The 21,036-nt window shown below is 47.2% G+C and overlaps 1 protein-coding gene across 4 annotated transcripts in view; it reads left to right on the plus strand.

Moving 5' to 3' along the window:
• The first annotated feature begins 207 nt into the window (after nucleotides 1–207).
• Nucleotides 208–21,036, plus strand: part of LOC100080967 (coiled-coil domain-containing protein 171-like) — a 45,576-nt gene continuing 24,747 nt past the window's right edge. For 3 of the 4 annotated variants that reach the window (XM_029074209.1, XM_029074211.2, XM_029074210.2), the window contains exons 1-13: nucleotides 208–295; nucleotides 2,824–2,979; nucleotides 4,209–4,347; nucleotides 6,293–6,467; nucleotides 8,850–9,040; nucleotides 10,564–10,710; nucleotides 11,614–11,706; nucleotides 13,047–13,207; nucleotides 14,365–14,503; nucleotides 15,201–15,303; nucleotides 16,396–16,502; nucleotides 19,477–19,566; nucleotides 20,737–20,937. In XM_029074209.1, the coding sequence (XP_028930042.1) occupies nucleotides 2,933–2,979; nucleotides 4,209–4,347; nucleotides 6,293–6,467; nucleotides 8,850–9,040; nucleotides 10,564–10,710; nucleotides 11,614–11,706; nucleotides 13,047–13,207; nucleotides 14,365–14,503; nucleotides 15,201–15,303; nucleotides 16,396–16,502; nucleotides 19,477–19,566; nucleotides 20,737–20,937 (1,593 nt within the window). In that variant the 5' untranslated portion in view covers nucleotides 208–295; nucleotides 2,824–2,932. Of the gene's footprint in view, nucleotides 296–2,823; nucleotides 2,980–4,208; nucleotides 4,348–6,292; nucleotides 6,468–8,849; nucleotides 9,041–10,563; nucleotides 10,711–11,535; nucleotides 11,707–13,046; nucleotides 13,208–14,364; nucleotides 14,504–15,200; nucleotides 15,304–16,395; nucleotides 16,503–19,476; nucleotides 19,567–20,736; nucleotides 20,938–21,036 lie in introns of those variants that run through there. The other variant, XM_039913248.1, reaches the window with a different exon arrangement.

Raw genomic sequence — 21,036 nt, forward strand, 5'->3', positions numbered from 1 at the left:
GGTTGCTATGCCTACTGCGCAGGCGCCCCGCCCTCCGGCCGGCGGAACGGGCTCCGCCAATCAGAGCCCGGCGTCCTCGCTGTCTCTAAGACCCGAACGGGGCCGGGCGGAAGTAGCCGTTGGTTGATTGGCAGGCCTGGCCGGGTGGCTTGGGCTTTGCGGCTGCGCGGTGGGGCCGGGGGCGGGGGGGGGGGGGCGGCTCGCGCCGGGGGGGGGGGGGGGCGCTCGCGCATGCGCTCTGTGCCTCCGGGCCTGGCTGCGGCGGCCGAAGCCTCCGGCGACGAAGACAGGCGAGGTAACGGCGGCGACGGGCGCGGCCCCGGCCCGGTCGTCATGACGATGATGACATTGAAATCACCGGCCTGGGTTCCCATCCCGCCCCCTGTCAGCTGGGTGACCTTGGACCGGTCACTTCCCTTCTGGGGGGGGGCCTCAGTGACCGCATCCGCACAATGGGGGTGAAGGCTGGGAGCCCCACGGGGGGGGGCCACCTGATGGCCTGGTATCTCCCCCAGCGCTTAGAGCAGTGCTTGGCACAGAGTAAGCGCTTAACAAATGCCATCATCATCATCATCATCATTATTATTATCACCTTGTATCGCCTCCAGTGCTCTAGACCAGTGCTTGGCACAGTGTAAGCGCTTAACAAATAGCATTATTATTATTATTATTCCCTTCGATCACCTCCAGTGCTCTAGACCAGTGCTTGGCCCAGAGTAAGCGCTTAACAAATATCATTATTATTATTATTATTCCCTTCGATCGCCTCCAGTGCTCTAGACCAGTGCTTGGCCCAGAGTAAGCGCTTAACAAATGTCATTATTATTATTATTATTCCCTTCGATCGCCTCCAGTGCTCTAGACCAGTGCTTGGCACAGTGTAAGCGCTTAACAAATGTCATTATTATTATTCCCTTCGATCGCCTCCAGTGCTCTAGACCAGTGCGTTGCACAGAGTAAGCGCTTAACAAATATCATTATTATTATTCCCTTCGATCGCCTCCAGTGCTCTAGACCAGTGCTTGGCCCAGAGTAAGCGCTTAACAAATGTCATTATTATTATTATTATTCCCTTCGATCGCCTCCGGTGCTCTAGACCAGTGCTTGGCCCAGAGTAAGCGCTTAACAAGTGCTATTGTCATTATTATTATTATCGCCTTGTATCGCCTCCAGTGCTTTAGACCAGTGCTTGGCCCAGAGTAAGCGCTTAACAAATATCATTATTATTATTATTCCCTTCGATCGCCTCCAGTGCTCTAGACCAGTGCTTGGCACATAGTAAGCGCTTAACAAATGCTATTGTCATTATTATTATTATCACCTTGTATGTTGGGTTTTTTTTTTTTTTAAGCGCTTACTATGTGCAGAGCACTGTTCTAAGCGCCAGGGTAGACACAGGGGAATCAGGTTGTCCCACGTGGGGCTCACAGTCTTCATCCCCATTTTACAGATGAGGTCACTGAGGCCCAGAGAAGTTACGTGACTTGCCCACAGTCACACAGCTGACAAGTGGCCGAGCCGGGATTTGAACCCATGACCTCGAATACCGGTCATGAGTTCGAATACCGGCGCTGCCACTTATCAGCTGCGTGACTATGGGCAAGTCACAACTTCTCTGTGCCTCAGTGACCTCATCTGTAAAATGGGGATTAACTGTGAGCCTCACGTGGGACAACCTGATGAACTTGTATCTCCCCCAGTGCTTAGAACAGTGCTCGGCACATAGTAAGCGCTTAATAAATACCAACATTATTACTTTAGAACAGTGCTTGGCACATAGTAAGCGCTTAACAGATACCATTATTATTATTATTGTTACCTTCGATCACATCCAGCGCTTTAGACCAGTGCTTGGCACATAGTAAGCGCTTAACAAATACCATTATTATTACCTTCGATCACCTCCAGCGCTTTAGGACAGTGCTTGGCACACAGTAAGCCCTTAACAAATGCTATCATCATCATTATTATTATTATCATTACCTTGTATCGCCTTCAGCACTTTAGAATAGTGCTTGGCACATAGTGAGCGCTTAAATGCCATCATCATTACTATTATTATTATTTCCTTCTATCGCCTCCTGCGCTTTAGAACAGTGCTTGGCACCTAGTGAGCACTTAACAAATGCCATCATCATCATTATTATTATCATTATTATTACCTTGTATCGCCTCCAGCACTTTAGAACAGTGCTTGGCACATAGTAAGCACTCTACAGAGGCCATCATCATCATCGTTATTGTATTTGCTAAGCGCTTACTTTGTGCCAAACACTGTTGTAAGTGCTGAGGTAGATCCCAGGTAATCAGGTCGGGCACAGTCCGTGCCCCTCATGGGGCTCCCAATCTTGATCCCCATTTTACAGAGGAGGTAACTGAGGCACGGAGAAGTGAAGTGGCAGAGCCAATCAATCAGTGCCTGGCACACAGGAAGCACTTAACAGATACCATTATCGTTATTATTAATAACGATAATGGCTTAAGTTGGTCTCCCACCCTGCAGCTAGAAATCTGTGGGTCAGTACAGCTTTCTTCGTGGAGCCCTGTGCTCATTCGCATATATTTTTATTACCCTGTTTATTTTGTTAATGAGGTGTCCATCCCCTTGATTCTATTTATTGCATTTAAGTTGTCTTGTTTTTGTCCGTCTCCCCCGATTAGACCCTGAGCCCGTCGATGGGCAAGGGATCGTCTCTATCTGTTGCCGAATTGTCCACTCCAAGCGCTGAGTACAGTGCTCTGCACCTAGTAAGCGCTCAGTAAATACTAGTGAATGAATTCTTTAAGAAGAAAAACCCAATGTGAATATAGTCTGTTTTACAGGATTTACCAAACCCATCTCATTGGTTAACCCAGAGACGTACTTTCACGGAGGTTGTCCGTCACCTCCGAAAGGAAATATTTTATTTAGCGAGCCTGTGAGAGTCTCACCATGAGTTTGGATTATCCCACTAATGACAGCACTGAAGAGATCCACAGGTAAGCCACCGATTTGTTTTTCTGATTATTCTTTTTCAATGACATTTGTCAAGGATGGGAGTAACTACAAGATAATCAGGTTGGACACAGTCCATTTCCCCTGTCGGCCTAACAGCTTTAATCCCCATTTTACAGATGAGGTAACTGAGGCCCAGAGAAACAAAGTGACTTGCCTGAGGTCGCACAACAGACGAGGGGCAGAGCTGGGATTAGAACCCAGGTTCTCTGACTCCCAGACGCATGCTCTTCCCACAAGACTCTGCAGCTTTTTAACTGATAAATAAGTGTGACACGACCGATCGTGGTTTTTTCTCCCCCCCGTGGCAAACGCCGTTGTCAGTGTGCAAACTACATTATTCGCCATCAGATGCTTCTGAAGGCGATTCTGCAATATCGCATCCGAGATCCAAGTCTGCGGTCGTGCTTTTTGACTTTTTTGCGATATTTGGGAAGCGCTTATTAGGTGCCAGACACTGTAGTAAGCCCCGGAACCAAATGACGTTAATCAAGTTGGACATACTAATGCCGACTCCGCCACCTGTCTGCCACGTGACCTGGGACAAGTCACTTTACTTCTCGGTGTGGCTCAGTGGAAAGAGCCCGGGCTCGGGAGTCGGAGGTCATGGGTTCGAATCCCGGCTCTGTCACTCGTCAGCTGGGTGACTGTGGGCGAGTCACTTCACTTCTCTGCGCCTCATCTGTCAAATGCGGATGAAGACCGTGCGCCTCACGTGGGGCAACCCGATGACCCTGTATCTCCCCCAGCGCTTAGAACAGTGCTCTGCACATAGTAAGCGCTTAACAGATACCAAATTTCTTATTCTCTGGGCCTCGGTTAGCTCATCCGTAAAAGGGGGATTGAGACTGTGAGCCCCTGTGGGCCGGGGACCGTTTCCGAGCCGATTTCCTCGTATCCGCCCCGGCACATTGTCCATTGTAAGCACTTAAATGCCACAGCTGTTATTTTGCAGACGAGGGAACTGAGGCGCCGAGGAGTGAAGGGACTTGCCTAAGGTTACACGGCAGGCAAGTGGTGGAGCAGGGATTAGAACCCAGGTCCTCTGCCTCCCGGGCCCCTTCTCTTTTTCCTCTAGGCCACGCTCCTTGGCATGCTTTTGCGGGCCCCACCCCCGAACGACGGAGGCACCGAGGGAAGCCTTTCCGGGTGTACCCGGTGCCCAGAGAGTCGGGCCAAATGAGATCTTGCTCTTTGCCCTTCCATTTGACAGACACCGAAACGTGCCCAGCGACACGAAGCCAACCGGTAAGAGCAACTGCTGCGACTTGGACGTCGCTACCGAACTGAGAAAGAAGCTTCATAGAGCCAAAAGAGAAAAATTGGATTTAACGGCTAAGCACAATGCGGAGGTAGGTGATCCGACACCCCGAACTAAAAGTGGGAAGTAGAATTCGCGTTTCCCACCCGACTCGTAGTACGATTCCCTTGTCTCATTTATCCCGGCCCTGCCGCCTGTCAGCTGTGTGACTGTGGGCAAGTCACTTAGCTTCTCTGTGCCTCAGTTACCTCGTCTGTACAGTGGGGATGAAGACTGCGAGCCTCACGTGGGACAACCTGATGACCCTGTATCCACCCCAGCGCTTAGAACGGTGCTCTGCACCTAGTAAGCGCTTAGCAAATACCGACATCATTATTTATCCCCCTTTAGACTGTAAGCTCGTTCTGGGTAGGGGACACGTCTACCGACTATATTCTCCCACGCGCTTTGTACAGCGCTGAACAGACGCTACAGTTATTAGTCATATTTGTTGAGTGGCCCCTGGGTGCGCTCTGTCAAGCCACTGTAGATTTGTTGTTATGGTTTTGTTTGTTTTTAATTGGCATTTAAGCCCTTACTACGTGCCAGTCACTTTACCAAGTGCTGGAGTACGAATAAGATGATCAGCGTGGCTCAGTGGAAAGAGCCCGGGCTTCGGAGTCAGAGGTCATGAGTTCGCCTCCCGGCTCTGCCACCTGTCAGCTGTGTGACTGTGGGCGAGTCCCTTCACTTCTCTGGGCCTCAGTTCCCTCATCTGGAAAATGGGGATTAAAACCGTGTGAGCCCCACGAGGGACGACCTCGTTGCCCTGTATCTCCCCCAACGCTTAGAACAGTGCTCGGCACCTAGTAAGCGCTTAACGAATACCAACGTTGTTATTATTACGATCGGGTTGGACGTAGCCCGGGCTCCACCTGGGGCTCACAGTCGTAATTTCCGGACGAGGTAACTGAGGCACGGAGAAGTGAAATGACTTGCTCAGGGTCACACAGCGGAAACGTGGTGGAGCGTTGATCCTTCCGACTTCCAGGCCCGTGATCTATTCGTTAGGCCGTGCTGTTTTAAATGGTTGCCGCCCCACAAGGGCAAATGCTTAATTTTTTTAATCCGAATTTCCCACAGTTCTGTACTCAATTATAAATAAATAATGTTGCTCTAAAAGTGCTTATTGTACTGAAGAGAACCAGCTCACAAGACCCGGAGTCTCTCACTTTCCAGGCTGCTGCCACTGAAGAGTCTCTGTTTTTCAGGTTTTTTCCCCTTCCTACCTCCGGATCCGTTTGAATCCTTCACCGTATCATTTCGTTTCGCTCAACGTGCCCGTCTGCCAGTTCCGTCGTAGTCTCCCAAGTGCTGAGTACGGTGCTCTGTACGTAGTAGCTGCTCAATAAATACCATTGATTGCGTGTGATTTAATAAAGAATAAGCTTCGTTCCCGGTTACCGGGTCCGTATTTATTATTATTTTATTCGTTAAATGCTCACTGTGCGTCAGGCACTGTACTAAGCACTGGGGAGGGTCCAAGCGTATCGGGTTGGACACGGCCCGTGTCCCACAGGGGGCTCACAGTCTCAATCTCCAGTTTACAGATGAGGTAACTGAGGCCCAGAGGAGTGAAGTAACTCACCCGGGGTCACACAGCAGACAGGTGGCAGAGCCGGGATCAGAACCCCATGACCTTCTGACTCCCAGGCCCGGGCTGTAGCCACCGTGCCCTGCTGCTTCTCGGGAACGAGGTGGAGGAGCCCCGAAGCACGAGTTCGAGTGTCCCTGTCTGCCCCACGGATCCGATTTCCCCCTGGAGTCCAGACTTGTTAAAAGCCTCGTTTTTAGGGTTTCATCCTAACCTTGATGAGAGTCTTCTGGGTGAACGGCCCTGCTTCGTTTAGTCAGAAAGTTAACAGTTTCAAGTGCGGCCTAATGAAGCCACCTAAAAGAGATCTGCGGTAATTTCAGCTCACCGAAGATTATAGCGATGCCGGCTAAGGGTACCGAGTTCCTTTTCAGTGGCTAATGGGTCTGACGTTTGTTTCCAGCTGTCCGTCTGTGAGAGCCAGATCGCCAAACTGCAGTCTGAAGTGGAAAAAGGAGAGGCCGTTAGACAAAGTCTGGAGTACGAATTGGCTCTTGTCCGAAAGGTTGCGGGCCTCGAAAGATTTGCCGCTGAAGAAAAACTAGCGGAGGCGCAGAAAATACACAGAGAGCTTCTTAGTAAGGCCGACTCTTTGATTCTTCTATTCCTGGACGGGCTGGTGTGTTTGCAGTTCTTTAAGGGCTCATTTCTGGTCCTGACGGATGCAGATATTAGAAAACTTCAGTGCATGTATGGCCGTTATTATGGCCACTGATAATAATTATATCGATTACTAATAATAATAGGGTCATCATTGAGCACCTACTGAGTGCTAGCTACTGTACTAAGCGCTTAGGAGAGTGAAGCAGAATAAAATCAATTTTCCCTGTAAGTCTGTTGTGGGCAGAGAGCGTGTCTACAAACCCTGTTGTATTGAACTCTTCCAAGTGCTTCGTGCAGTGCTCTGCACGCAGTTAAGTGCTCACTAAATCCCATGATGCAATAATTGATTCCTGCCCTTAAAGTAGCCTACAGTGCAATGGGGTGGATGGGCAGACAGAAAAGTTATTTTCAAACAGAGGGAGCAAGAGAAGAACAAGGATATTATTTTGGTATTTAAGTGCTTATTCTGTGCACTTAGTACTGGGGTAGTTACAAGCTAAAGTAGATCTAGATGCAAGCGAAAGTAAATGCAAGGGTACAACAGGAAATTCATAATTTTCTCCTTGAGGAATCTCTGTTTTCTCTGGGATAGAGAGCCTTCCTGGTGTGTCTAAACCTTGAGAGTCTGAGTACGTATCCCTGGAGGCAGGAGGAGAGTAGTTAGGCCGGTGATTGGTACTTTGTCAAAGGAGGCGTGATGTTTTGTTTTTATGGTACTTGTTAACCGCTTACTACGTGTCCAATACTGTGCCGGGCACCGCGGTAGATATGTGTTCATAAGGTGGAACGCGGTCCCTGTTTCGCAGAGGAGTCACGGTCTAAGTAGGGGGGACAGCGGGAGAACCGAGGCACGGAAAAGCGAAGGGACTAGCCCAGGGTCAGCCAGTAGGCGAGTGGCGGAGTTGAGATTAGAACCCAGGTCCTCTGATTTGCGGGCCCGTGCTCTTTGCCCTAGGCCGTGCTGATTTCTCCCTGTTTTCAAGTAAGCTGCGCTCCTAGCACGCTGGGGTATGGACCGGAGCCCCAGGGTCAGCTAGCCGAGAGGAGCAGCGTTTCGGTCCGTCGGTCAGCCGGCGGTATTGATGGAGCAACCACCGTGTGCGGAGCACTGTACTAAGCACTTGGGAACGTACAGTAGAGTGGGTAGATTTGTTGCCTGCCCACGTGGTGTTTGGCATCAAATGGGGGGCAGAAATGGGCTCATACGGTAAAGTCTAGCACTGCTAGATTCGTTTGATGCTTTCTCGTGGGTGAAAAATTCACTCTATTTCAAGTTTTCTATTGCGTCAAAAAATATGGGGGAGATCTTTTAGGATTCATTAAGTGCAGGAACCCCTGAGGCCTCTTCTTGCCAGCTATCAGTACTCCTCCGTGCTCCCCTTCACCCTGTTTTTTTGGCAGTGAGGAAGTATTTTAGGCCGCCTGCGTGGTGGTGTTCGTATAGGGGAGTATCTTCCCGGTAGAAGAGGAGTAGCCGCTTTGGGAGAGGAACGGAATTATAAAGCCCCTCGCTGGGAAATCCAAATTAGAGCGAGATCATTTGAGAAGTAATCTCAGTAACGGTATTCACTGCGTGGAAAACACCTACTAGACTGCCGGGCGATTCCAAGGTCAGTTGATTAGATGATCCCACAAGCAGCTGATAATCTAAATGGGGATAAAGAAAGGCATAGGACAATTGCAGTGAAATACAAAGGCAGCAGGAAATGACCAAATCAGCAGTCCCAGAAAGCAGTGCGGAATAAAGAGGGTAAATTCCGATCTTGGACGGAGAAGCCTCCTCACTCCTAGGAGTCCCACATAGGGTTCACAGTCTTAATTCCCATTTTACAGAGGAGGTAACTGAGGCTTAGAGAAGTGAAGTGACTTGGCCAAGGTCGCACAACAGACGAGGGGTGGAGCCGGGATTAGAACTCGGACTCCTTCTGACTCCCAGGCCTGTGCTCTATCCACTAGGCCATGCTGATTCCCTGCCCACAGTGAGCTTAGAGTGTTGTCTTACGCTGTCGAGTCGTCTCCGACCCACAGCATCTCTCCCAGAACGCCCCACCTCCATCTACGATCGTTCTACGAGCCTTCTCGGTAAAAATCCCGACGTGGTTTACCGTTGCCGAGTTCCGTGCAGTAAACTTGAGTCTCGGCCCTCCACTCTCTCCCACGCTGCTGCTGCCCGGCACAGGTGGGTTTAGAAGGTATCAAATAATTCCCCCATTCACTTAAAAAATGACATTTTTACTACCCTGTATTTTTTGCTAGAATCCTCCAGCATATGTAGAAGGAAAACTAGGATTTTTTTTTTTTTTTTCTGTTTTTAAATGTATCTTCTTTGGTGGGGGCCGGGGCGGTGTTTCTCACAGCACAAAATTCAGAACTGCAAGAGAAGGCAAATGAAGTTGAGAAAGCATTTCATACCTCGCAGCAGAACTGGAAGGAAGAATGCCGACGGTTTGAAAACGGCTTGGAGGAGAGAGAGAACTTAATTCAGAGCCGCCATCGAGAATGTGATTTGCTCATTCAGGAAAAGATTAGACTGGAGAGTGTTTTGCAGGTATGGTGTTTCTCTAAAGAAAACCTGCTATGGGGAGGAAAAAATTACACTGGAGAGTGTTTTGCAGGTATAGTGTTTCTCTAAAGAAAATCTGATATGGGCAAGAGCACGGGCTGGGGGGGGGGGGTTCAGAGGTTGCGGATTCTAATCCTGGCTCCTCCACTTGTCCGCTCTGGGACCTCGGGCAGGTCACTTTGCTTCTCTGTGCCTCAGTTACCTCATCTGTAAAATGGGGATTGAGACTGTGCACCCCATGTGGGAGAGAGACCGTGTCCAACCTATTACCTCGTATCTACCCTAGTGCTTAGAACAGTGCTTGACACATAGTAAGCACTTAAATACCTTATTATCGATAAAACGAATGCTACTTTCTGGGGGGTTGGGTTTTTTTGTCTGAAGAACTTCAGGAGGTAAGTACTTGTGCTTTCAGATCACTCGAGAGAAAGAATGAATAACAGAAGGCATAGGAGAGCCTATTTGCTTTGCCCTTTATGTATTCTTTTCTTAAACTGCGGAGGTTTAGACCGACATTATAATTTTGGTATCTCACAGTGCCGCATTAGGTTGTTGAGATCGGATGAGGTCTAGGGTGGACACGGATTCCTCCGAAGGAATTACAATTAGCTCACAATGACCTCCGCATCGTCCACTTCTAAATCACATTCCTTCCTCAGTTGAGCGGCTTCACTGGGAATCAGCTCAGGGTTCTCTCCCACACCTTTAAAACTTTAAGCCGTAGGCGGAATTTCCTCTAAAACTCATCGATCGTTGACCGCTCAGTCTCAATCCACTCACGGTGCGCGGGGGACTGTACTGAGTGCCTGGGAGAGAGCAATAAAATAAGCAGACGAGATCCCTGCCATCAAGGAGTGTATTATCTAGCAAATAAGGTGGTCATCTCCTATCACCCAGGGGTTATATTGCATTTGGGTTACAAAATGCCTAGGCGTTATTAACGAAATAGAAAACATTGTACGGGTCACTCGAAGCAGAGCGGTATATAAGCGTTTGATTCAGCAAGCATAATATACCAACCTGCCGTGCGCACTTTCGAAACGAATATAATCATTTACGTTTGTTATAATTCTACTGAGGGAGTCCGATGACAGGACAAGTAGGCTCGAAGCTCTCATGGTAAACATCTGAATTTGTGGGGTTAAAGTATATATAATTTCCTATTGCCGAGGGGGTTTTTCAGTGCTATTTAAGCGCTTACTATGTGTCAGGCACATAGTAAGGCACATAATTCAAGCTACTCAGGTTGAACACAGTCTGTGCCTCACATGGAGCTCACATTCCTAATCCCCATTTTCGGGTGAGGTAACTGAGGCACAGAGAAGTGAAGTGACTTGCCCAAACCCACACAGCAGACAAGTGGCAGAATTGGGATTAGACCCTAGGTCCTCTGACTCCTAGGCTCTTTTCAGTTAAATAACTAGATGAGTTAGTCGCTAATCCATTATTTCCTCTGTTTTTCCGTGAAGAACTTGGTAAAAGTTGGGTGGTTTTTTTTTTCTTTCCAGGAGCAAGAGAGAGCCATGCAAAATATGTCCAAGAAAATAGAAAACCTTGAAGCAGAGCACAGTGGCTGCTCTGATCGCCTACACCAGCGGACAAGTGAACTTGAGCTCAGCGCTGAACGAGAGGGACGGCTTAAGAAAGAATTTGAGGTAAACCCCCACGTTCCTGCTTAACAAGTGGGTGTTATTCCAGCATTAAAGTAAGATTAGAGAAATTAGCAAATAGAGAAGCAGCGTGGTCTAATGGATAGAGCATGGGCCCCCATCCAGTCAGAAGGACCTGGGTTCTAATCCCAGCTCCGCCACTTGCCTGCTGTGTGACCCTGGGCAAGTCACTTAACTTTTCTAGGCCTCGGTTCCCTCAACTGTAAAACGGGCCTTAAGACCGTGAACCCCATGTGGGACAGGGACTGTGTCCAACCCGATTTGCTTGTATCCGCCCCAGTGCTTAGAACAGTGCGGGGCACTTTGTAAGTGCCTAACAAATGCCACAGTTTTATTATTATTATAAGTGTGAGGGTACGGTGGCACCTTCCCTGGTGTTTTCATGAAGTCACAGCTTTGCCTGTTCCACTTTACGGGACCGAAGAAGAAAATGAGGTAACCGTGGCAAACACAACCTGACCGGTCCGTCGTGGTCGATCCCCATCGTGGCTCAGCGGAAAGAGCCCGGTCTTAGGGGTCAGAGGTGTGGGTTCTAATCCCGGCTCCGCTTCTTATCAGCTGTGTGACCCTGGGCAAGTCACTTAACTTCTCTGTGCCTCAGTTACCTCATCTATAAAATGGGGATTAAGACTGTGGTCCCACGTGGGACAACCTGATGACCTTGTATCTCCCCCAGTGCTTAGAACTGTGCTTGGCACATAGTAAGTGCTTAACAGATTCCATCATCATCATCATCATTATCATCTCCATGAAGAATGAATGCCACTAGTACCCAAAAGCATTTTCAAATTCACTGTGTTTCTTCCCCAGTGGGCGTCTTTGGAAAAATGAGGCCGTAAACAAATGACGCTCTGGTTTGTGATTTGGAACTCTGACACTGTATTTCAGGCAGCTAACCTGCGCGTGAAGAAGCTAGAAGAAATCGTCGAAGCAGAGAGAGCAGCACATTTGGAGTCGAAATTTAATTCCGAAATTATACAGGTATAATGGAATGGGGTTAAGGCGCTTGGGAAGTACAGAATGAAGATGTGATATCTTTCCCTTGTTGGCATTTGAAGATTACCCTCTTGCAGGGTTGTCCCTATTTTCATTCCTCTCTCCTCTTTCCCTCTCACTCCTTCCCCCTCTTCGCTTTTTCTCGGCTCTCTCTTTCTCTCCCTCCTTCTCCATCGCCCCTCACGTGGAGAGTATTTTCCCTGGCTCTCGGGTGGCTTCTCTCTCCAGCGGTTTGGCGGCAGGAGAGACACAGAGGAGAAGACACTACAGTAGTGTCCCACCTCCCGGAACTGGGCTCCCCAGTGCTGAGAAACTCGGCGAGTTGTGGCTGTTCCTGTGAGAGATGAGGCTTCTTAGGCCGGAGCCGGCCGCTAGCAAGATGACCCTAATAGGGGTCATAGCATTTTGTACACTGAGGCATCGTTTGACTGCAAATATAATAGAGAAGCAGTGTGGCCTAGTGGTAAGAGCACAGGACAGGGAGGCAGAAGACTCAGTCCCCCGATGGGGGACCTTGGTCAAGTCACATCACTTCTCTGTGCCTCAGTTACCTCCTCTGTAAAATGGGGATTAAGGCCGTGAGCCCCCTGTGGGACAGGGGCTACGTCCAACCCGATTACTTTCTATCTACCCCAGTGCTTAGGTCAGTGTTGGCTCATTGGAAGCGATTAACAGATTCCATTGGTGGTGTTATTAGTCCGATCCGATTACATTGTATCTATAAATGAATCCTATTTTAAAAAACAGACTGCAAGCTCACTGTAGACAGGGAGCAGTTCTGCCAACTAGGATGCATTGTCAAGTCCCAAATGCCTTGTGCAGAGCGCTCGATAAATACGGTTGGTCCTATCTTTCCCAATGTGTAGCAGAATTTTGAGAACACGGTAAGCCTTTAACAAATTGACCACAGTTATTGTTGTCGTGACAAAATTTCCCAGCTCTGCCACTGGTTGACTGAGTGACCTTGAGGAAAGACACCGGGCCTCTCTGAGCATCAGCGTTATCTTGCAAATGTGAATCCAATCCTTGCTCTGCCTCAGATTGTGAGCTTCTTTCAAACAGGGCTTGGGTCAGATTTCATGATCTTGTATCTACCCCAGGCTCGGCACAGTGAGCTCTTAATAGATACCATCATCAGTATATGAAATCCAAGTACAGAAACGGTAAAGGGAAGTGCCTTTTTCTTGATGATTTTTAATTTATAAGAAACTCAGAAAGCCGGGTGCGTTTGGTGAGAAAAGGACCTCGGTGTTAAAGTATTCTCCTCAGTTGGACATCGGTGGTAGAATTTGCTAACTTCCTAATTGATTTTCCTCACCTGGCAGTTACGGATTCGAGACCTGGAAGGAGCTTTGCAAGTGGAGAAGGCCAGCCAGGCAGAAGCTGTGTCTGGTTTGGAGATGATCAAGAATGAGTTCAAAGAAGTGGAGAATGCGTATGAGAGAGAAAAGCATAATGCACAAGAGAACTTTTCAAAACTACAGCTGTAAGTGATCGTAAACTTCTAAACAACTGTAAATACCGTGAAAGGCACATGGTACGATTAACCCGTCTTTATCCAGGAAAAAGAAAGCTTCCATCCAAGCCAGGGGAGGTTGCAGGAATTAAAGGCTGCATCCTGAGATACTTATTTCATTATTTACTGCCCATTTAGGGTAAAATGTTGTTTTTATTCTGAGTCAAAATGCCCAAGGGCTCAGAAATGCCGAATGTAACTTGAAAACTCAGCTTTCCTATGCATTGTATTCATTCATTCATTCAGTAGTGGGCTGTTAGTACCGAGGAGTAATGATTCCCATTTTACCTTTTCATCACTGAGCCAAGTGAAATGAAGAGATGGAGGGGTAGGGCGTACATTTCAAGGATTTAAATGACGGGTCGTATCCCATTCCAAAAGGCACAAGCAGCTTAAAGCTACAGACTGGGGCTTTAAGGTCCTGCCCGCTGTAGCCCTCTTACCCTTTTCGCCAACCCAGTCCCTCTGAGCTCACCCCCAACTCATGCCCAAACTAAGGGGTCCTAAGAAGCTTCAGTCTGTCCAATGCTCTCGCTGACTTCGCTTGCTGATTCATAGGTCAAATAGAAACAGATGGGGATCTCTGCAAAATTCCTTCATTCCTCCATTACCTCTTCAGCAGACAACGCTCCCATCCTCTGTCTCTTCCTTCCAAGCCTTTCCTCCATTGAGGTCTCCCATCTCCTCTCCAATCTGCCTCCCAAATCTCCTTGAGTCTTGAGGAAATTTTCAAGGTAGTTGAACGGCCAAAGTAATCTAGACGGCAGACCGGCTCTATCAGATACATTTGAAGTGTGATTTTCGTTCCAGTAGGCATATCTTTAATCTTTCATTTAAGAACGTGTAATTCTTTTTTTATTGAACAAGCAAAAGCAGTGTTTAAAGCCTAGTGGCATGAAAACAAGACGTTCGCTGCATTAATCAGTTTGTATTTGAGTGTTTACGAGTGCAGCGCACTGTGCTGAGTAGTCGAGAATATAAACAGAGTTGGTAGACACGTTCCCTTGCCCACAGCAAGCTTAGTCTCAGAACTTACAGGACGTCTGCCCGTTACGTTAAAAAAAAAATACGGTAACAGTTAACAAAAGTGTATCTTTAAAGCCCGTTTTAATCCTTTCCCTTTACAGATTAGAAAAGGAATATTTTGCCGTAAACAAGCAACTCGGTGAAAAGATTGAGGATCAAGAGAAAGTGATTTCAGACCTTTCAAAGAGACTCCAAGAAAGTGACAGGAGTTGTGATGAATTACAGAAAGAACTTGTGATGGTAAGGGCATAAAGGTCTTGTATTTTATTGGCTCAAAGGTCATGATACTCGGGCATGGACCGTACTGAAGAATAGTATAAAATGACATGGGACGCTAAAACTACTCATATGAAAATGGCACCAATCTGGGCTAGAGTTTCAAAGTGGTACTCTATAGGTAATGATTTAAAAATGTTAATAACCTAGCAAACCATTTTAAAAATGAATATTTTTTCTCCCGTTCTGTAATGGTAACCTCATTTCGTTGTGGAATAAATATCACATCTTATTCCCAGTGATTATGAATAAATATCACATCTTATTCCCAGTGATTATTTTCAGATGACTCTCTTGTTCAGGGAACAATGTGAAGTAGAGTCAAATGGATGAAATTTTAGAAGGGGAAATGGAGCTACTTTTTATGCTGAGTTAGTATACAAAAGATGGACCCTCACACAGGATATAGGTTTTAGGGAGTGTCATTCCCGTGAGAAGTTGTCAAACCTAGGGCAAATTCGGTTTGGGATTTTGAAAACCAATTTGCTAATTCCTCATAAGAACTGATTTTATTTCTGGCGGTGGAAAAGCAGAGAGTACCAATTTTCTAGGAACTAGGCAGGCGGGAATTGGAAGGAGAGGTCAGATTTGCTTGTCTTTAGGGCAATTTCATATCTCCTTATTTTTCCCCCTCTCCCTTTTCCAATCCAATTCTAAAAAGGTCAAGAAGCAGCAGGCCTTCCTGTCAGAGACAGGTGAAAATAACATGAGAGAGCTGGTGTCACTCTTGGGCTGCTTTCCTGTGTCAAGCGAGCAGACATCAGGTTAGTTGAAAGAATAAAATTCACTCGGGCTTTTAAAACCAAGTCTGTCTCATTGAAATGAGCGTTGAAGGTTATGGGACGAGAATTTTTATTAAAAAAGAAAAACAGTTTTTGGAAAAAGCGATTCAACTTTGTGTTCCGAGTTATACCAAGGAAATAACTAACAAGGACTTGCTGTTTTCTTTGGTTTCAAAACAGTCATGAGGAATTTGGGTTAGTAGTCACCTGTGATTAGTTACTCAGCGCATAGCCGTTTTTGAAACTAAAAAGTTATTTGGGTGGTCATGGGAGGTCAGTCTTGAACTTTCTTTGGTCATATGACCCTGCTTGAACCCACTCACTTTCATTTAAAATACATACTTGTATAATGAGCGTCAGTTGTAAAATTCTTAATCGAAACAAAACGATGTGTATTATTTCCGGTTTTTCACTTGGGTTTATAATTCAGCAGAATTTTAAGAGTTCAATAATATTTCCGGTATTTCAAAATCCCCTGATCGCTCGCTCAGAAGTAATGTATTAAGTTAAGCGGGAATATCTGTAACGGGCCAAACTGGCCATAATTTGACATACCCAAAAGTGCAGTGCATTTTTTTTTTAGTGGTATCTCGTTAAGCGCTTATACGTGTCAGACACGGTTCTAACTGCTGGGGTTGGTACAAGTTAATTAGATCAGACAGAGTCCCTGCCCCACATGGGGCTCACAGTCTAAGTAGGAGAGAGAATAGTTTATTGAATCTCCATTTTACAGGAAACTGAGGTGCAGAGAAGTTAGGCAACTGGCCCAAGGTCACACAGCAAACATTTGGCCGAGCAGGAACCGATTCCAGGTCCGTGCTCTTTCCACTAGGCCATGCAGCTTCCCAGCAGGGAGAGCGTTCGTTGTTAGGGGGTTTTGCACCGTCACTGCTCTCCTGACCGATTGCAAACGTTGGATCTCTTTGTGATTTTAATCCGTAGAATTCCCCGAGCGCTTACTAGGTGCAGAGCACCGAACAGAGTGCTTGGGAGAATACAGTAGACGGAGTAGATGCAATCCCTGCTCGCAAGGAGCCGTCAGGGAATTTATTCTCGTCTTTTATCCTTCGTCAGGTATCCACAGCGACCGAGACAGAGGTCCCAGCTTCTCTGTTGTCCTTGAGACTTTGAGACGTACCTTGACGGATTACCAGAGCAAGCTAGAAGATGCTTCGAATGAGGTAACCCCGGCGCCGTTTGACTCCTCATGTGAGCCTCCCGTGGGACATCCTGATTACCCCGTATACCCTAGCGCTTAGAACGGTGCTCCGCCCATAGTAAGCGCTTAACAAATGCCAGCATTATAATTATCGTTATCTTTGCCCGTTACAAAAGGTTGAGGAAGAATGTTAAATTGACGACCGCACAGGTACCAGAGAGGACCGTTCTCGGCCGTTCTGATTAGCGAATTTGTCCAGAGGTTCCGACTCCCCCGTCTCACGCTGTCGGGTCGACTCCAACCCATAGCGACTCGGTGGACACATCTCTCCCAGAACGCCCCGCTCTCCACCTGCAGTCGTTCTGGTAGTGGATCCATAGAGTTTTCTGGGTAAAAATACGGAAGTGGTTTATCGCTGCCTCCTTCCGCGCGGCAAGCTCGAGTCTCCGCTGTTGACTCTCCCCCACGCTGCTCAGCACGGGTGAGTTTTAACTTCAGCAGGTGGCCTTCCACTCGCTGGCCACCGCCCAGGCTAGGAATGGGATGGACAGGCCTCTGCTTGACTCTCCCTCGCGTAGCCGAGACTGGTAGAGTCCTGGAAGACTTCCAGGGGCGATCCCGAGAGGGATCTGACCCTTTCAGATGCCTGTAATTCAGCGGCAGCACAATTACTAGAAATAGCCCGGGCCCGGGAGTCGGAGGACCTAGGTTCTGATCCCGGCTCCGCCACCTGTCTGCTGTGTGACCTCGGGCAGGTTCTCTGGGCCTCACTTACCTATCTGTAAAATGGGCATTCAGTCCCACTCCCTTCTACTTAGACTGTGAGCCCCATGCGTGACGGAGACTGTGGCCAACTGGATTAACTTGTGTCGACCCCGGTGCTTAGGACGGTGCTCGGCGCATGGGCGGTGCTTAACGGATACCGTTCCTATTATTATGAGTGAGGAGAGTGAAGCAGCGTGGCTCGGTGGAAAGAGCACGGGTTTGGGAGTCAGAGGTCATGGGTTCGAATGCCGGCTCTGCCAGCTGTGTGACTTTGGGCAAGTCGCTTCACTTCTCTGTGCCTCAGTTGCCCCATCTGTAAAATGGGCATTCAGACTGTGAGCCTCACGTGGGACAACCTGATGCCCCTGTATCTCCCCCAGCGCTTAGAACAGTGCTCTGCACATAGTAAGCGCTTAAATACAAAAAAAGGAAAAAGAAAGAAAGAAGAGAGAATGCCAGAGGCACAGTGCAGACCAGCTGCACGGTAGCCAGTTTATCTGCCGCAAAGGTTTTCGGACGCGGAGTCATCTTGCTTAGACCAAGATGGGTACAATCTGTTGTTCTCCCCATCACCCACAATGCATTATTACTTGGGAGGGTGAAATTCATTCATTCAGGCCCATTTATCGAGCACTTACTTTCTGCCAAGCACTGTACAAAGTACCTGAGAGAGTACACTATGATGATGATAATGTTGGTATTTGTTAAGCGCTTACTATGTGCAGAGCACCGTTCTAAGCGCCGGGAGAGTTACAGCCCGATTACAACCTGATTCCCCTGTGTCTACCCCAGCGCTTAGAACGGTGCTCTGCACATAGTAAGCGCTTAACAAATACCAATATTATCATACGGGGTAATCAGGTTGTCCCACGGGGGGCTCCCAGTCTTCATCCCCGTTTTACAGATGAGGTCACTGAGGCACAGAGAAGTGAAGTGATTCTATTTATTTGCTATTGTCTTGACGAGATGTTCATCCCCTCGATTCTATTTATTGCTATTGTTTTTGTCCGTCTCCCCCGATTAGACCGTGAGCCCGTCAGTGTGGGCAGGGACTGTCTCTATCTGTCGCCGATGTGTACATTCCAAGCGCTTAGTACAGTGCTCTGCACGTAGTAAGCTCTCTCTAAATACTCTTGAGTGAATGAATGAATGAAGTGACTTGCCCACAGTCACCCAGCTGACAAGTGGCAGAGCCGGAAATCGAACCCATGACCTCTGACTCCCAAGCCCGGGCTCCTTCCCCTGAGCCATACACAGACATATCCCCTACCCGGAAGGGGTTTCCAGTCACACTCATCCTACCCAGCCGAAAAGATGGACCCCGCGCCCTTGGGCTTGAACCGCCCTTCGTGCGAGACGGTGTCCGAGGCCAAGGTGGAGAGACCAGAAGGGCTCCGGGGAGGCGTCGGGAAAGAAAGCCGGAAGAGCCGTCCGGCGGAAAGCAGAATGAGCGGTCGAGGAAAACAAATCACAATCAGGGCAGGACCAACGATGGCCTTCCCTGTTGGACGGCAGGTGACGGACCGGTCCTAAAGTTGTCAGAGGGAGCCAGAGGCCAATGGTTAGCGCTCTCATGACAGCATGAGAGAGCTGCCCTCTTTCTTTTCTTTACCTCAAAAATGACATTCGGTGCTTTCGACCTGCCGAGGCAGGCTTAGTCCCAAGACTATCTCAGTTTGCAAATAAAAAGGAAAGTCTTTATCAAGGGCATCTCATTTTTTTTAAAAAAAAATCCCGCAAATGTAAGATCACTTAGATTTCGGACTCGCCTTTGGCTTCAAACCTCTATTTTAAGACTTACGGAAAATCAGTAACAAATTTTTGAGACGGATTTGAACTGGACTCTGTCGGTCAAATGGTATCAGTTGAGACTACTCAGTAGCTTCTAGTCTTGTAATGGGATATTTGATTAGCGATGATTTTGAATTTCACTGTGCTCATTTGTATATATTATTTATTACCCTATTTATTTTTTGTTAGTGAGGTGTACAAGCCCCTCGATTCCATCTATCTTGATGATGTTGTCTTGTTTTCGTTTGGTTCTGTTTTGCTTTGCTGCCTCCCCGTTTAGACCGTGAGCCCGTCAATGGGCAGGGATTGTCTCTATCTGTTGCCGAATTGTACGTTCCAAGCGCTTAATACAGTGCTCTGCACATAGTAAGCGCTCAAGAAATACTGTTGAAAGAATGAATAATGACCATTTTTCTTTTCTTTCTTTTTTTTTTTTTTAGCTAAACGACATGAAAATTCTTTTGGAAAAGGTGTGTAAAGAACTTGACTCTTCTAAACAGAAGATCCACTCGCAAAGTCTAAATCTAAAGGTGAAACTGTTGAGCATTTTTTCTTTTGCATTAGTACTATCTCTATCATCTTGTTCAGGTTAGTCGTATTATCCCTTAATTGTTTTTTCCTTTTCCTTCGAACAAACTTAGTCTAATCACTAATTACAATACATTTAATTCCATTATTTTGAGATGCATCTTTACGCCTTTTGCGAAATATTTTTGGGCACCCTAAGTGGGTGTATATTTGCAGTCACTCAGTGGTATTTATCGAGTGCTTAATCGTATTTATTGAGCGCTTAGTGTGTGCAGAGCACTGTACTACACACTTGGAAAATGCGGTAGAGTAGGTAGGCACGTTCCCTACCCTCCAGGGTATTACAGTCTATAGCTGTCAAAAAGAATTTTGATCCTTTTGACTTGTTTGTTAAAGTGAAAAAATCTCATTTCACTCTTATGTAGGGATTTGGGGATTAAGTTACTGACAAAATGTGTTCTAGCTTCTTGGCTAAAGTTGAAACCTCTTTTTCAGATTCAATTATAATACAGTAAATGTCTATTTTATGTATTTTATGTGTACAAATAATGTATTGTACATTTGGGTAGGGTAGTATATAAATAGGTTTAGTCCCGTGTGTCCAAGGTAATAGAATTCAATCAGTCATATTTATCGAACGCTGCTTATGTGCAGGGCACCACTGAGTGCTTGGGGGAGAACAACACTACAGTATAATAAAACACAATCAGTTTTCTAATTCTAATCACAATTTTTTAAAGGGTTTTTTTTATAGCATGTAATAAAAGATGATTCATTGTCATTTCCTTATATATTTTTTTAAAGAATGGCATCATTTTCCTCTCCATCAGCAGCAGCAGCAGCATTCGATGCCATTCTTTTAAATGAAAAGCACTGGTCTTTTATCAATTTGTGAATGCCTCCTCTCGAAATAAAGCATTTAACGTACAGGAGAGTTGTCTTTAACCCTTCCAGCGCGAAACAAATAACAGTGGTCACCTATCCGTCACAGAGCGGTGTCTAGTTTCGGAAGATTATTACCCCTGTCCTCATCGTAAGGCCCTTCGCACGTAGCCCTCCGAGAGAGAACAGGCAGACGTGTAGCTGCACTGTGCTCTCTCAAGCGATAAGCGCTCAGTAAATCCGCTCGATTGAGCTGTTTAAGGCGAATCGCCGCTTTCGGTTTTGCGCAGGAAGCGGAGGACAACGCGGCTGTTGCCAACAAAGAGCTGAGTCGCCTGCACCCTAAGATTGCCGAGCGGGAGGCTGTGATAAGCACTTTAAAAACGGAACTGCAGAAGGTGCTACACTGTTGGGAGAAAGAGAAGGTGCGCGTTAGAGAATCTGAAAATGAAATCCAGAAGCTTGCCAAGACGTACCACGAGGACGCAGAGGTATGACGAGAGACGAGATGACTAGACTGGGAGCCCCTTGTTGGGTAGGGATGGTCTCTGTCTGTTGCCGAATCGTACTTTCCGAGCGCTCAGTACAGT

The sequence above is a fragment of the Ornithorhynchus anatinus genome, chromosome 10 (assembly GCF_004115215.2).
Source record: "Ornithorhynchus anatinus isolate Pmale09 chromosome 10, mOrnAna1.pri.v4, whole genome shotgun sequence".
In the NCBI taxonomy this organism is placed as follows: Eukaryota; Metazoa; Chordata; class Mammalia; order Monotremata; family Ornithorhynchidae; genus Ornithorhynchus; species Ornithorhynchus anatinus.